The sequence below is a fragment of the Gopherus evgoodei genome, chromosome 2 (genome assembly GCF_007399415.2).
Source record: "Gopherus evgoodei ecotype Sinaloan lineage chromosome 2, rGopEvg1_v1.p, whole genome shotgun sequence".
Taxonomy (NCBI): domain Eukaryota; kingdom Metazoa; phylum Chordata; order Testudines; family Testudinidae; genus Gopherus; species Gopherus evgoodei.
The window spans coordinates 295,453,527-295,465,188 of record NC_044323.1 but is presented as its reverse complement, the minus strand read 5'-3'; the positions used below and the strand labels follow the sequence as shown (position 1 = coordinate 295,465,188).

The following is an 11,662-nucleotide window of genomic DNA, read 5'->3' as shown; positions in this document are numbered from 1 at the left end:
AAAACCCAGAGGTACCATATCAACCTCCTGAAACCCTGGCGAGAACGAGAAGGTCTCCTGATCAACCCCTGGCCACCAGAGCCTGAGTTAGGGCCCCGGGCTACCCCGCCCGAAGACCCCACGACATCTCAGCTCAGGGAGTCGCTACCTGAGGAGCAACGAAAACAGACCGGATTCCTCCTGCAGGCATTCCGTAGGGTGTTCACCACCCAGCCAGGCTACACGACCCTAAGTTTGATCAAAGGCAGCACAGGCAACTGCATTATGGCATCAGGAAAGGCGCCCTAGGCTAAGGACTCACATAAAGGCCAGGAACTGACCCCTCTCTTACTGCTGTTGCTCCTTGAAAAGAGGGGTCTGACAGAAGCGACTGACACTAGAAACAGTAGAGTCAGCCGGCCCTTTAAAACCAGCACCAGTTTGTGTGCTATTGGCATGGGGGGGCATCGCTCAGAGAGAGCCAGGTTAAGATTGCAGGGGCAGGGACCTTAACTTTGTATTTCATGGTTTGTTTAGCCATTCTTCGTATTCTGGAAGAGCGCCCAGCAGCACCGGGCAAACGTGACTGTTCGTGAACATACACGGCCAAGGCCTGTGCTCCTAGTCTGGCTGCAGCAGAGCCAGGGCCACGTAGTTTTCTTTCTGTAATCCTCACGCTAATTATGATACTGTAACTATTCTAATACACTTGGTCACATGCCTCTCCTCTGAGCCCTGAGACAGCATCCAGAGCCTGACCTGCCTGCTGGCTCAGGACTCTGCTATGCAGACACAGGGCCCTGCAACAGCAGCTGAGCTGAGCACTCTGCAATGTGGCTGGGGGCAGCTTGTCCCAGTCTAACCATTAACAAGAACATCAAATCCTGGAGCTGCGACGAGCCGGACAAGAGCTTTGTAACAGCTTGGCCCTGGTAACCAACAGCCCCGCTCCTCCCTTTTCAGGGCTCCAGCACAGGGCCCAGCCTGGACTCTGACTCTCTCCTCGGGGGGGAGAGGGGGGGCGGGGGCGGCTGAGCGTGGTGCAGGGCAGGAGAAGGAGACACATTCAATAAACAAACATTTTAATTTCAGATCCTAGAGGCTGGAGGGTGAGTGCAGGACCCTGGCTCCTTAAGGCAGCTCTGGTGAAAGCCAGGAGTGTAGGCCATACCAGGGGTGGGAGAGGAGATCTTAGACGTTGGTTACATCTGTGGAGACACCCATAGGGAAAGGCTGAGCCCCTGCAATTCCTGAGGGCTCCAGCAGGAGGTGCAGGCGCTCAGTGTCTTAGGATTTGGCCCTGCGATGTTTCATTTTCACAGGCAATTTTGGGCTCCTCCAATGTCCACCAGGAGTGCAAATTAATACGCCTGCTCAAGGCCTCTGCAAGTCTAGCCAGGGAGATTCTCAGCCGTCCATCCCTTAAGCCTGGCCCACAGCCCACCCACAGTGAATCCCTGGAGAGGCCGGGTATGTCTCCTTAGCTCCTGCCAGGAGGCATATTCAGGACGTACAGCACAGAGATGAAGGAGAGGAAGAGGAAGCAGCAGAAGCTGGATGCAAAGTCCAGCCAGTCCACGATGCTCCCAACAAAGGTGCTGAATGCCAGCTTGCCCAGCACTTCCAGGGTGGCCAGGAAACTGTAATGAGTGGCCTGCAAAGGGCAGACAAGCACCAGCATGAGGGGTGATAAACACAAAGAGAGACCCACATACGCAGTCAGACAGAGAGACCCAGGCAGCCCAGACAGTGCCTAAACCCTGCCCAACTGAGGGCTGCAGGAAAGGGCCCATTTTCTGTGCCTGAGTTCCCCATCTGCCCAGTGCAGATAATGCTTCCCTTGGGGAGCGTTCATGTCTGGGAGGGCCACACAGAGACTCAGATCTCAGGGCTCTTCACTAATACAGAGGAGTGAACCGTCTTGGCAGCCCGCTGACACTGGGGGATACTACATTAACATCCCCAGTTTGCAGACAGGGAGGCAGATGGCTGAAGTGCCCATTGATTCTAGTCCCCCTTGGGCCGCATTTCCAGAGGTACCTGTATACTGCCATCCGCCCTCTGTGTGCACTGCATCATGGTGCTGAAAGCCAGTGTGGTGATCAGCCCTCCAATGAAGTGCTGGACACAGATACTCAGGATCGCAGCCTCTACACATAAAGCAGGACATGGCAACAGGGGAGTAATGCAGGTGATCAGTTCAGGGTTGGAGAGAGGCATGGCCCAAGCACAGGACTGGGAGCAGCTTCTTCAAAGTTCTGCTCCCAGTTCTGTCGCTGACATTCACTGGGGCCATGTGCAAGTCACTGGACCGCTCAGAAAGAGCTAGGCATAAAACAGGGGTCCCCCAACATGAAAACTTCTGTGAAAAAACTAAATTGTTTTCATCTAAATTTCATAGAAAAGTTCAATTTTCTGGTAAAATATTTTAGATCCAAACTAAAATATTTCCATTTGGAAATGCTGTCAAAATGCCACCTGGGAGATGTAGTTCAGGTGCTTCACACTCCCATTCGCCTCTCTAGACTGGGCTTCCATATCGAACTACATCTCCCAAGATGCACCATGGTCTTCCCTCTTGGAGGGAGGACAGGGTGCATCATGAGAGTCCCTGGACAGGGTGCATCATGGAGGATATAGTTCAGCCATGAAGCAGATCCAAACTGAAATGTTCTGGTGAGTTTGGTTTGACTAAATCAAAATTTTCCATGGAAATCAGAAATCCATTGCCCAAATTATTGTATAGTTGAAAACCCAGTTTTCCCTCAAAACACAGTTCTGAGGGAAAATTTCTGACCAGCCCTGAACTGCCTCTCTGTCCTCTTTCCCTTCACCCCATATCAACGAGGAGCCCTCTTCTGCTCAGCGGGGGGGTGCTCACCTTTGAAGAGAGACACTCCATCATCGTAGATGAAGACCAAAAAGGTCTGCAAGTTCAGGCTGCAGAAGCGGAGCAGTAACAGAGCCTTCAGCAGAGACAGTGGCCACCTGGAAAGAGGTCACAAATCCAATGCAGAAATGGTTAAGGAAGTGAGTGCGGCACGACACTGCAAGCAGAACAGAAGGGGAGGGGTTGTGTTTGATTCCTCCCCATTTGATTTAGAGGAAGGATCATGAATCAGACACAGCAGCTGGGCCCAAGAGCAATCAAAACAGAACCAGGCATCTCATGCCCACTCCTACCACACATTTCTCTCCTACCCCACCTACAAACCAGTCCCTTTCACCCCACAAAAAAAGGGAGGCGTCAGAGCCCCGTTCTACACTTAACCTCTGCTTGGACATCAGCTGGCCGCCCAGCGAGGAACCTGTGATAGAGAAGACCATGGCTACCACCCCGTTCCAGAAGCCAAGTTGCTGGGTGGAGAATCCATGGTCCAGCAGGAAGAGTGGGAACATGGTGGTGGCGCCTTGCTCACCTGCAAGGGGAAAGGACACAATCAGGTGAGCCACAGCTGAGTCCATGCTCTATCAGACTCCTCCCTGCATGCAGGCATGTCCAACAGCACAACAGGGAACTTTAACGGCTCTGCTCAATCCCTAACCCAGCCCTGGCAGGTACCCTATCTAGATTTATAGCTGTTACATCCAGTAGCTCCTTTCCACCTGCAGCTCTCCAGAGTTCTCCACTCTAAACACTCTTTTCCTGAGAGAAACCCCCCACCCCACCCCACCCCACCCCACCGGGCAGGCACTCACCAAGCTTGTAGAGGAGGACAAAGCCAGCGGTCCAAAGGGTGCCCGGCACATGGAAAAGCTCCTGGAGAATTCTCCAAGGGTTGAAGGTTCTTGCCCGGGGCTGGCCATCATGGGAAGGCCGTCCCAGCATGAGCTGCAGTACCGGAGCGCTCCACACATACAATATGGTCAGAAGATAAATGATGGCCAGAAGCAAGAAGAGAACCCCCCAGCCCAACAGGTGCATCAAGGTCAGGAGGCCTCCTCCCGCCAGCACAGAACCCAGTTTGAATGCCACCACTTGGATGGTGTTTCCATACCCGATCTCGTCCTGCCTCAGGAGCCGAACAGCTACTCCGTCCACTGCAATGTCCTGGACAGAAGCAAAGAAGTTCATAACCAGCAGCATGACAGCGACGGGCAGGAAGTTGGTCTCTGGCGACATAGTGGCACATGCTAGGCAAGCCAGCACTAGTCCAGACATGCTGAGCACCAGCCAGGTCTGCTTGGTGTGGTACTGATCCACTAAAGGAGCCCACAGCATCCTGAGGACCCAGGGCAGGTAGAGCATTTTGGCCAAGCTGATCTTGGTGAAGGAGAGGCCCACACTGCGGAGATAGATGGGCAGCAGGCTGGACTGTAGCCCATATGGCATCCCTTGGACAAAGTACAGGCACCCCAGTAGCACATACTTAGAGTTCATCCTTCAGCCCCAGGCCGAGGGGCTCACACAGGACAAGAGCTGGGGGAGATTCACTGGGCTGTGGGGAACACAAACAGACAGACGTTACATCGGGCTCGGCGAGGGGAGAGGCCAAGCCGAGTGAACCAGCACAGCAGGGGTTAAGGCATGGGCCTAGGCCTCAGCTTGGGAATTCAGGGCGCATGTACGAAGAGCAGGATCGGGGGCACCAGCTTGGCTGCACTGGACCAGGCCCTGGAGTCACCTGATGCAATGGCAACAGGTACCATGGTACCTGTCACCTGATGCCATGGTAACAGAGATGCCATGTAGCCACTGCTCCCACAGTGACACCCACACCACAGCGCTGCCACAGTAACACCCCCAATGCAACAGCTAGGGCCTGATGCCATGGCGACAGGCAGCCACAGCTCAGCACTGCCACGGCAACGCCCCAAATGCAACAGCTAGGGCCTGATGCCATGGCGACAGGCAGTCACAGCTCAGTGCTGCCACGGCAACGCCCCCAATGCAACAGCTAGGGCCTGATGCCATGGCGACAGGCAGCCACAGCTCAGCGCTGCCACGGCAACGCCCCCAATGCAACAGCTAGGGCCTGATGCCATGGCGACAGGCAGTCACAGCTCAGTGCTGCCATGGCAACACCCCAAATGCAACAGCTAGGGCCTGATGCCATGGCGACAGCCACACCCAAGCGCTGCCACAGCAACGCCCCCCAATGCCATTGCTAGGGCTTGATGCCATGGTAACAGTCACCATGGCGACAGGACCACCTGCTGTGACAGCCAAAACGACAGACCCTCCAGCCCAGACCCCCCTAGTGGGCGGGCTCACCCCCCGCTGCCGCTCCGGGGCGGGGCTGCGAGGGTTGGCGGCACCGGGGGTCGTGGGGGGGAACTGGGGGTCTGCAGCAGCGCCTGGGTCCTCCACAGCCACAGAGAACGCGGAAGTGCCGGCTAGAGGGGCCGCCTTTCCCGCCACGACTCAGCCACGCCCACTGTCTGAGGAGCGACTACGCGCTATTGGCTGGCACGGGGCTGCGCAGAGGGTCCTGTCTGGGCTGCTGCTCGTTGGGATCGGGTGGCGGGGGGGGGGCCCTTCTAGCACGCCGCTCGCTCTGCTCTATGGTTCCGGAGGACCGACCTTGCAGTTCCATGCTGGGCTGGCTGCTACTGACCCCCGCCCCACAGGCCCCTTCCGAGGGGCGGGGCCCAGAGGCTGCCTGGCAGAGGGGCCTGGGCCCCCAGCTCTGCCCCACTCCAGCATGTGCCCAGGCCACATCCCTGTCCCTAGGGGGCTGGCCTGGGGGGGGGCATGGCCTGAACCCCCCTCACCCTCCCCATGCTGCCCCGCCCCGTCCCCCCTTATCTCCTAGAGTGGCCCCACCGCTGCACTGCCCCACACAGGGCCCATGGCCCCCAGGCCCAGGAGCCCCTCTGCCCCCCCTCCAGCCCCAGAGCCCCTCCCCAAACCCCAGCCCCCTGTGCGCACCACCCCCAGTGCCACAGCCCCCAACAGCTCAGAGCTGCCTGTGCCGTGTCTCACCTTCATCAGCACTGCAGCATACAGCACTAACCAGCCACATCACCCCCCCCACACACACACGCTGGCACCAGCCCCTGCTACCGCGTGCCAGTGAACCCTCCACCAGCCCCACCTCACCCCTGGGGAGACACCATCTAGTTACATAGTCCTTACCCATTTTAGCAAAGGTCAAGAGTGGGGGAGGGCAATTGTGGTTCCCCATCCTGCTGCCCAGTGCCCATCACCCACAGGCCTAAACACATAGCATGGGTGTATTTCACACAGGCCTCCCCCCGTGAATGGAGACTGCCTTCCATCACTGACCCCTCCCCAGCTCCTCTCCAGGCTGCTATGATAAGGACGTTCTGTGTCCTGCCAGTCAAACACTGACTTGCCCATCTCTCTGACCCCAGCTGCCTTTTCTATAGCCACTGCCCGCTGGTGTGGGGGGCCAGCAATGTCAGCTACAGGCTGCAGAGAAGTGCTGGAGGTGCGCCTTTGTTGGGGGGGGGGTTGTGGAGGGGGTGTCAGCAGAGAAGCTAAGGGTTGAATGACTCCCCATGAGGTCCCTCTCACTTCCAGATGTGGGAGCCCTCCCAAGCAGGGAAGCTTGTCCTCTCAACATCCAGCCTGTGCCTGTTTGCAAGAGGCCTGCAGGCTTTCAATTAGCCAACTTTCAGTGGCATGAAAATCCAGTTACAGCCATTAGCATGCGTTAAGCATGGCCCTGTGCAGAGTGCACTCGATACACAGAGCGGAGTTGGTTGGGAGATACGAAAGGTTCATTGGGGGCCAGTTCTGAACACAGTTCTACACACGTACTTATTAAGCTACCAGACCAGCTGTAAACTTAGTGGCTTTATAAAACTCCTCTCTACTTTTTTTTTTTTTTAATATAAGATTCCAAGGCTAGTGGGGACCAAATAAGCACCTGACCTCCTGTATAACACAGGCCAGAGAACTGCCAGCTGGTACCTCGCCTGGATTTGGGAGCTTCTCCCCTACACATACCCAAGCATCCTGACCTCTCCTTATACCAAGGTGCAGAGTAGCATAACCCAGTGTGTCCTACTTGAAAGCAACGGCCAGCTGTGGAGGTCAGCTTTTGGGTTTAGTTTATGCTGATAAAAACCAAAGGGTGGGATATGCAAAGGCACCCAGCAGAATTAGGGCTCCTTCCTCTTCCAGGTGCCTTTGAAGGATCACTCCACATGCCCAAATCCCCCACGCTGCAGTGCCTCACCACCCCCAGCAGCTCCCAAGGAGACGGGCAGAGTCTTGCAACTCTGCTCACACGTCCAGAAGGGAAGGGATGAGAGGTGACGTCACAGGCACTTTAAAAAGTCACTGTTTATTGGTGTGAATACAAAACCCAAACAGGGTCCCAGATGGAAGAGGAGAAACAAAGATTCCAGCTGGTCAGTGGAAATAGAACAGCACTGAGAAGACACTCCAAAAGGCATTGGAACGGACACTCAGCAACAGACAATTGTTAGCGAGGGCAAACACTGCAACAGTCAAAGCTCGGATGTAAATACAGACATGAACGTCGGTTACTTTTTACACACATTATGGCACGTTGGCAGAGGCATTCCACCTCCCCTGCACCATCTAAATGTATGGAGAGCATCCCACCCCCTCCTGAACTGGCCAAATGTTGCCCCCCTCCCCCCCACCCAAGATAGTTATTGAATATCTTGTGGGAACGGAACATGTCTATTCACAGCCCATGTCTAAGAAAAGCCTGGCTGCACCCAGTCCCCCCGGCCCCCTGTACCGGGGATGAGGGGCAGGGCTGAGGCAAGAAATGTGTTCAGATGATGTACAATTTTGCAAAAATGAGTAGAACACCATAGTAGAGATAGCCCTGAGAAGTGGGAAGACAAGACAAGCCCTTAGCACACAGGGCTGGTGACTCGCCTCCCTGAGCCAGAGAGGTGCGTTTGCTTGGGGCAGCTGTAGGGGACTGAACCTTAAAAGGGACATTTATATACAGTCAACTGGATAATCACCCAAAGCCTCTTCCTCCCAGCCACTATCAGGCTCTAACTGTTCTCTCGCCCAGCCTCCTTTGGGCACAGCCCACGGCGTATCCTCTCCACTTCTGAAAAGCAGGTACCCCGCCTGGTGGGATCTGCAGAGGAGTCTCCAATGCAAGTAGGTGCCCTGGTTCCCAGCGCTGGGTTAACTGGGACTAGAATCATGACACAGCCATTAGATCAAGGTCTCTCATGGGAGATCCTGGGATCTGCAGGGAGGTGAATGGAACACAGGAGCAACGGCACACGGAGTCATGGCCTGCAGGGCTCCCTGGCTTTGCTCTGGTGACTGTTGTCTCATTCCATTGCCCTGCTGGTCAGTGGCTGATGTTCCGTGGCTCACACCCCTGCCCTCGCAGACTCATTTGCATCGGATAATCTCCTCGGTGGCCAGGCGCATGATTCTATTGAAGTCAAAGTGGATGTATTTCCTCCAGAACCTGCGGTCTCGTCCATAGACCTGAGCGGGGTAACATGGGCTCCCTGTTTGGAGAAAGAAAAAGGCCCAGTCAGCTGCTGAGCCCATCACCCGCCTCTCACTCAGTGGCAGTGCCTAACTGAACAGAAAGTGGCCAAAGCTTTCACACGAGCGACCTAGACATTAACAGCAGCTGAGCATACATGGCCTAGGCCTAGGCATTCAGAGGCCAGATTCCCTGCTCCAGTACACCAGGGTCACCTGTGGAATTACACCTGTGTCAGACAGGCCCACAGAGCTCTAGGAGCCTGTAACCTTGTTCACACAATGACAATGTCCATAGACGGGTCATCTAAGGGGACTGAACCCAGGTCATCTGCATCTAAAAGCATGGGCCTCTATCGAGCTAAAAGCCAGTGTCTAATAGTTCAAAGGCAGTAGCAGTTTCCTAAACCTGTATGTGGGTATGGCTACTAGAGGGAGACAGAGCCAAGCTGTAACATGAGGTCTTGTGCAGGAGGAGGGAGTTATGATTATAAAAAGTAGTCGACATATACCCCTCAGTTCACCTCTTTGATATTATCCTGCTGGGTGGCAAGGAGTTAAATCAGAGGCTGTTAGGGGTTTCCTCTTGGTTCCCCAAACAATGATGAAGGTGAGGTACAGTCCCAGAGATCACTAAGGGTCCTCCAGAAAACAGCAGGGATGTTGTTAATTGGGGAATACGCCAGCTTGGCTCCAAGCAGGCTGGTAGAGTTTATTCTTTCCAGGCCTGAACTCAGGAGCAAAGGGACACTGAGCAGCTGGAGGATGCTGGGTCTAGAGAAGGAAGGGGAGTGGAGTGAGTTGCTGGGGGGCTGCCGGTGAGCACTGACAGGGATGCAAGGAGCCAGGAACTGCAGCAAGTAGGCTGGCTCCCACCCAGAGGAGGGAACTTACCATGCTAGCAAGGAAAGATGAAGATCAAGGTCAGGGAAACATGCTCACAGGCTGTTACTGTTTTACCCTTTGCTCTGCATGTTCTGGCCCTGTGGAGTGCATGCATGAGGCTACGCTTGGGACAAGCTGGTTTTGTCTCTCTAATCAGCTGCTGCCAAAGGATCCCGAAGGAAAAGGGCTCGCAGGTGCCAGACAAGCTCAGCCTGCTGGGTTAACATCAGTGGTGGCCAGTGGACTGCAGCCCAGATGCCCCATCTGGGGGAGGCAAGACTGTGTGATTCCTCCCAGAAAGAGGGGAAGGTAGCAAAACCTGTCCTCAAAGGGGCCTTAAAGCACAGCTCACTCTGTAACCATGACAGGCACACACTCCCCCTGGCTGGGGAAGTTCACCCCGAGTGTCAGAGGTCCCCTGCAGCTCAACAGTGGGGGTTACACTCCACTCCCTAGGACCGAGGGGTTGCATACCATTTCACGATAACTGACAAGGACAGCAGTGGGAGCAGGTCCCCAAAGAAGCCTTCAGGCTCCAAGCCAGCACCTTTCACTATAGCCATGGTTACAAAGACGTTTTAAGGAGGCTTAAGATGAGATCTGTGCAGCGGTTACAGAGATCAGGCAGAAAATGCCTAGCATTATGGCAAGTCATATTACATAAGCAGCAAAAGGCAGATAGGATTCCAGTCCTGCATTCAGCTTTCCTTACCAATGCCATGAAATATCCTGGCAATAGCTCTGCCAGAGAACTTCTCATCCTGGCGGATGGACAAGAAATTCCGGATGTCTGAGCGGATCTGCCCTTCCCATTCCCGCAGCTAAAGAGAAAACATTTGAAATTTGTTAAGACTTTTGGGAGAAAATAAGCCAGGTTCCCTCTTGGTCTCCCTGGAAGATTCCTTCTCTCTACAGCCTCGTAGTGTTGGGAGAGACCATTTCTTGATCAGACAAATCCAAAAAACAAAAACAGTGCTAATGAGCACTCACAACCTGCTTCACACCAAGGTATAACATTAACTGGGACCAAATCAGTGAGCTGTGGTCGCTTCCTGTGCTTGGATTTAGGCCATGTCTATGCTAGCGAGTCAACAGTGGCACTGCTGTACCGATTCAGCTGTGTCACTGTGAGATCTCTCGTGTAGCTGCTCTAAGCTGATGGGAGAGAGCTCTCCCATCCACATTATTAAACCACCCCAATGAGTGGCAGTTGCTATATTGGTGAGAGAAGCTCTCCCGCTGACATAGCACTTGTGCACACGACCACTTATGCCGGCGAAACTTATGTCGCTCGGGGGCTGGTTTTTTGACACCCGAGCGCCATACGTTTTGCCAACATAAGTGGTCGTGTAGACATGGCCTTAGAGAGTTTTCTTTTGGTTACAGAATAGGGACACACGATAAAAGCCGTATTTCAAAATAGAAAGTGCAATACAGAAACATGGATTAGACATTGTTGTCCATCTAATACACTGGCTCTCAACCTTTGCAGAGTACTGTCCCCCTTTCAGGAGTCAGATTTGTCTTGCATATCCCCAAGGTTCACCTCACTGAAAAACGACTTGCTTACAAAATCAGACATAAAAATATGAAAGTGTCACAGCACATTGTGACACTGAAAAATTGCTCTTATTTTTACCATATAAAATACATCAATTGGAATATAAATATTGTACTTGCATGTCAGTGTATAAGCAGTATAATCAAGTCATTGCCTGTATGAAATTTTAGTTACAGTGAATTCGCTAGTGCTTTTTATGCAGCCTGTTGTAAAACTAGGCAAATATTTAGATGAGTTGATGGACCCTGGAAGGTCTGTGTACCCCCAGGGGTACAGGAATCCCTGGTTGAAAACCACTGATCTAACAGACCCTCAGATTATGGAATCAGGGAAAAAATCCTCTAGTTTACTTTTCACCATCATGGCTGATCACTTTTGCACTCTTCAGTTTGAAGAGTGAAACCAAAAAGTGATCAGTATCACTTTTGTTTCTGGTCAGTTTCACTTACTAGATGTTTGGCACTAGCATAAAAATGCTGCAGGGAGAGTATTTAAACAGGGAGTGCAGGGGGACTTTTTAAAGGAATAAAAGGAAAACAAAAAAAAGTTATAGAAACATTTCTACTCCCATCTGATCCAGTAAAACCCTTACCAAGATACCCTTTTACATTTATTTTTGGGACACTTTGAAGATGAACAGTGCAAAGTACTAATTGTGAAGTGCCAATGTAACCAGGACTGTCCCTCACATGCTGCTAACAAGTCCTAAATGTTAAGGTGCAGAATAATTTGATAGCATCCCTTTAAACGTCTAAAAGCAAAGTGCAATGAAGGAAACACAAACACACCCCCACTAGGCAAAGTGCTTCCATACTTCAGTAAAAGAGAAG

The 11,662-nt window shown here is 53.1% G+C and overlaps 2 protein-coding genes across 7 annotated transcripts in view; both read right to left on the bottom strand.

The window, feature by feature from the left end:
* Positions 1-1,052: 1,052 nt before the first annotated feature.
* On the bottom strand, positions 1,053-5,310 carry MFSD3 (major facilitator superfamily domain containing 3). Of its 2 annotated transcripts, none has more exons than XM_030549620.1 (6): positions 5,178-5,310; positions 3,679-4,418; positions 3,251-3,398; positions 2,861-2,967; positions 2,020-2,129; positions 1,053-1,633 (listed from the first exon to the last, which is right to left on the bottom strand). In XM_030549620.1, the coding sequence occupies exons 2-6, from the start codon at positions 4,358-4,360 to the stop codon at positions 1,460-1,462; spliced, it is 1,221 nt and encodes a 406-aa protein (XP_030405480.1). In that variant the 5' UTR covers positions 4,361-4,418; positions 5,178-5,310; the 3' UTR covers positions 1,053-1,459. The 2 variants fall into 2 exon arrangements, with proteins under 2 accessions (XP_030405480.1, XP_030405481.1); XM_030549621.1 differs by having other exon boundaries at positions 5,195-5,310.
* A 1,914-nt stretch (positions 5,311-7,224) lies between these two features.
* The window catches only part of RECQL4 (RecQ like helicase 4), a 47,835-nt gene continuing 43,397 nt past the window's right edge, over positions 7,225-11,662 (bottom strand). For all 5 annotated transcript variants that reach the window (XM_030553965.1, XM_030553964.1, XM_030553968.1 and 2 more), the window contains 2 exons: positions 9,984-10,092; positions 7,225-8,406 (listed from right to left, as the gene is read on the bottom strand). In XM_030553965.1, the coding sequence (XP_030409825.1) occupies positions 8,285-8,406; positions 9,984-10,092 (231 nt within the window). In that variant the 3' untranslated portion in view covers positions 7,225-8,284. The remainder of the gene's footprint in view (positions 8,407-9,983; positions 10,093-11,662) is intronic.

Coding starts and splice junctions, on each gene's coding strand:
- MFSD3 (XM_030549620.1), bottom strand. CDS start 4,360: ATGAACTCTAAGTATGTGCTACTGGGGTGCCTGTACTTTGTCCAAGGG. Junction 3,399..3,678: donor TGTCCTCCTCTACAAGCTTG/GTGAGTGCCTGC, acceptor TTCCCCTTGCAG/GTGAGCAAGGCGCCACCACC. Junction 1,634..2,019: donor GGGCGGATGGCAGTATACAG/GTACCTCTGGAA, acceptor TGCCCTTTGCAG/GCCACTCATTACAGTTTCCT.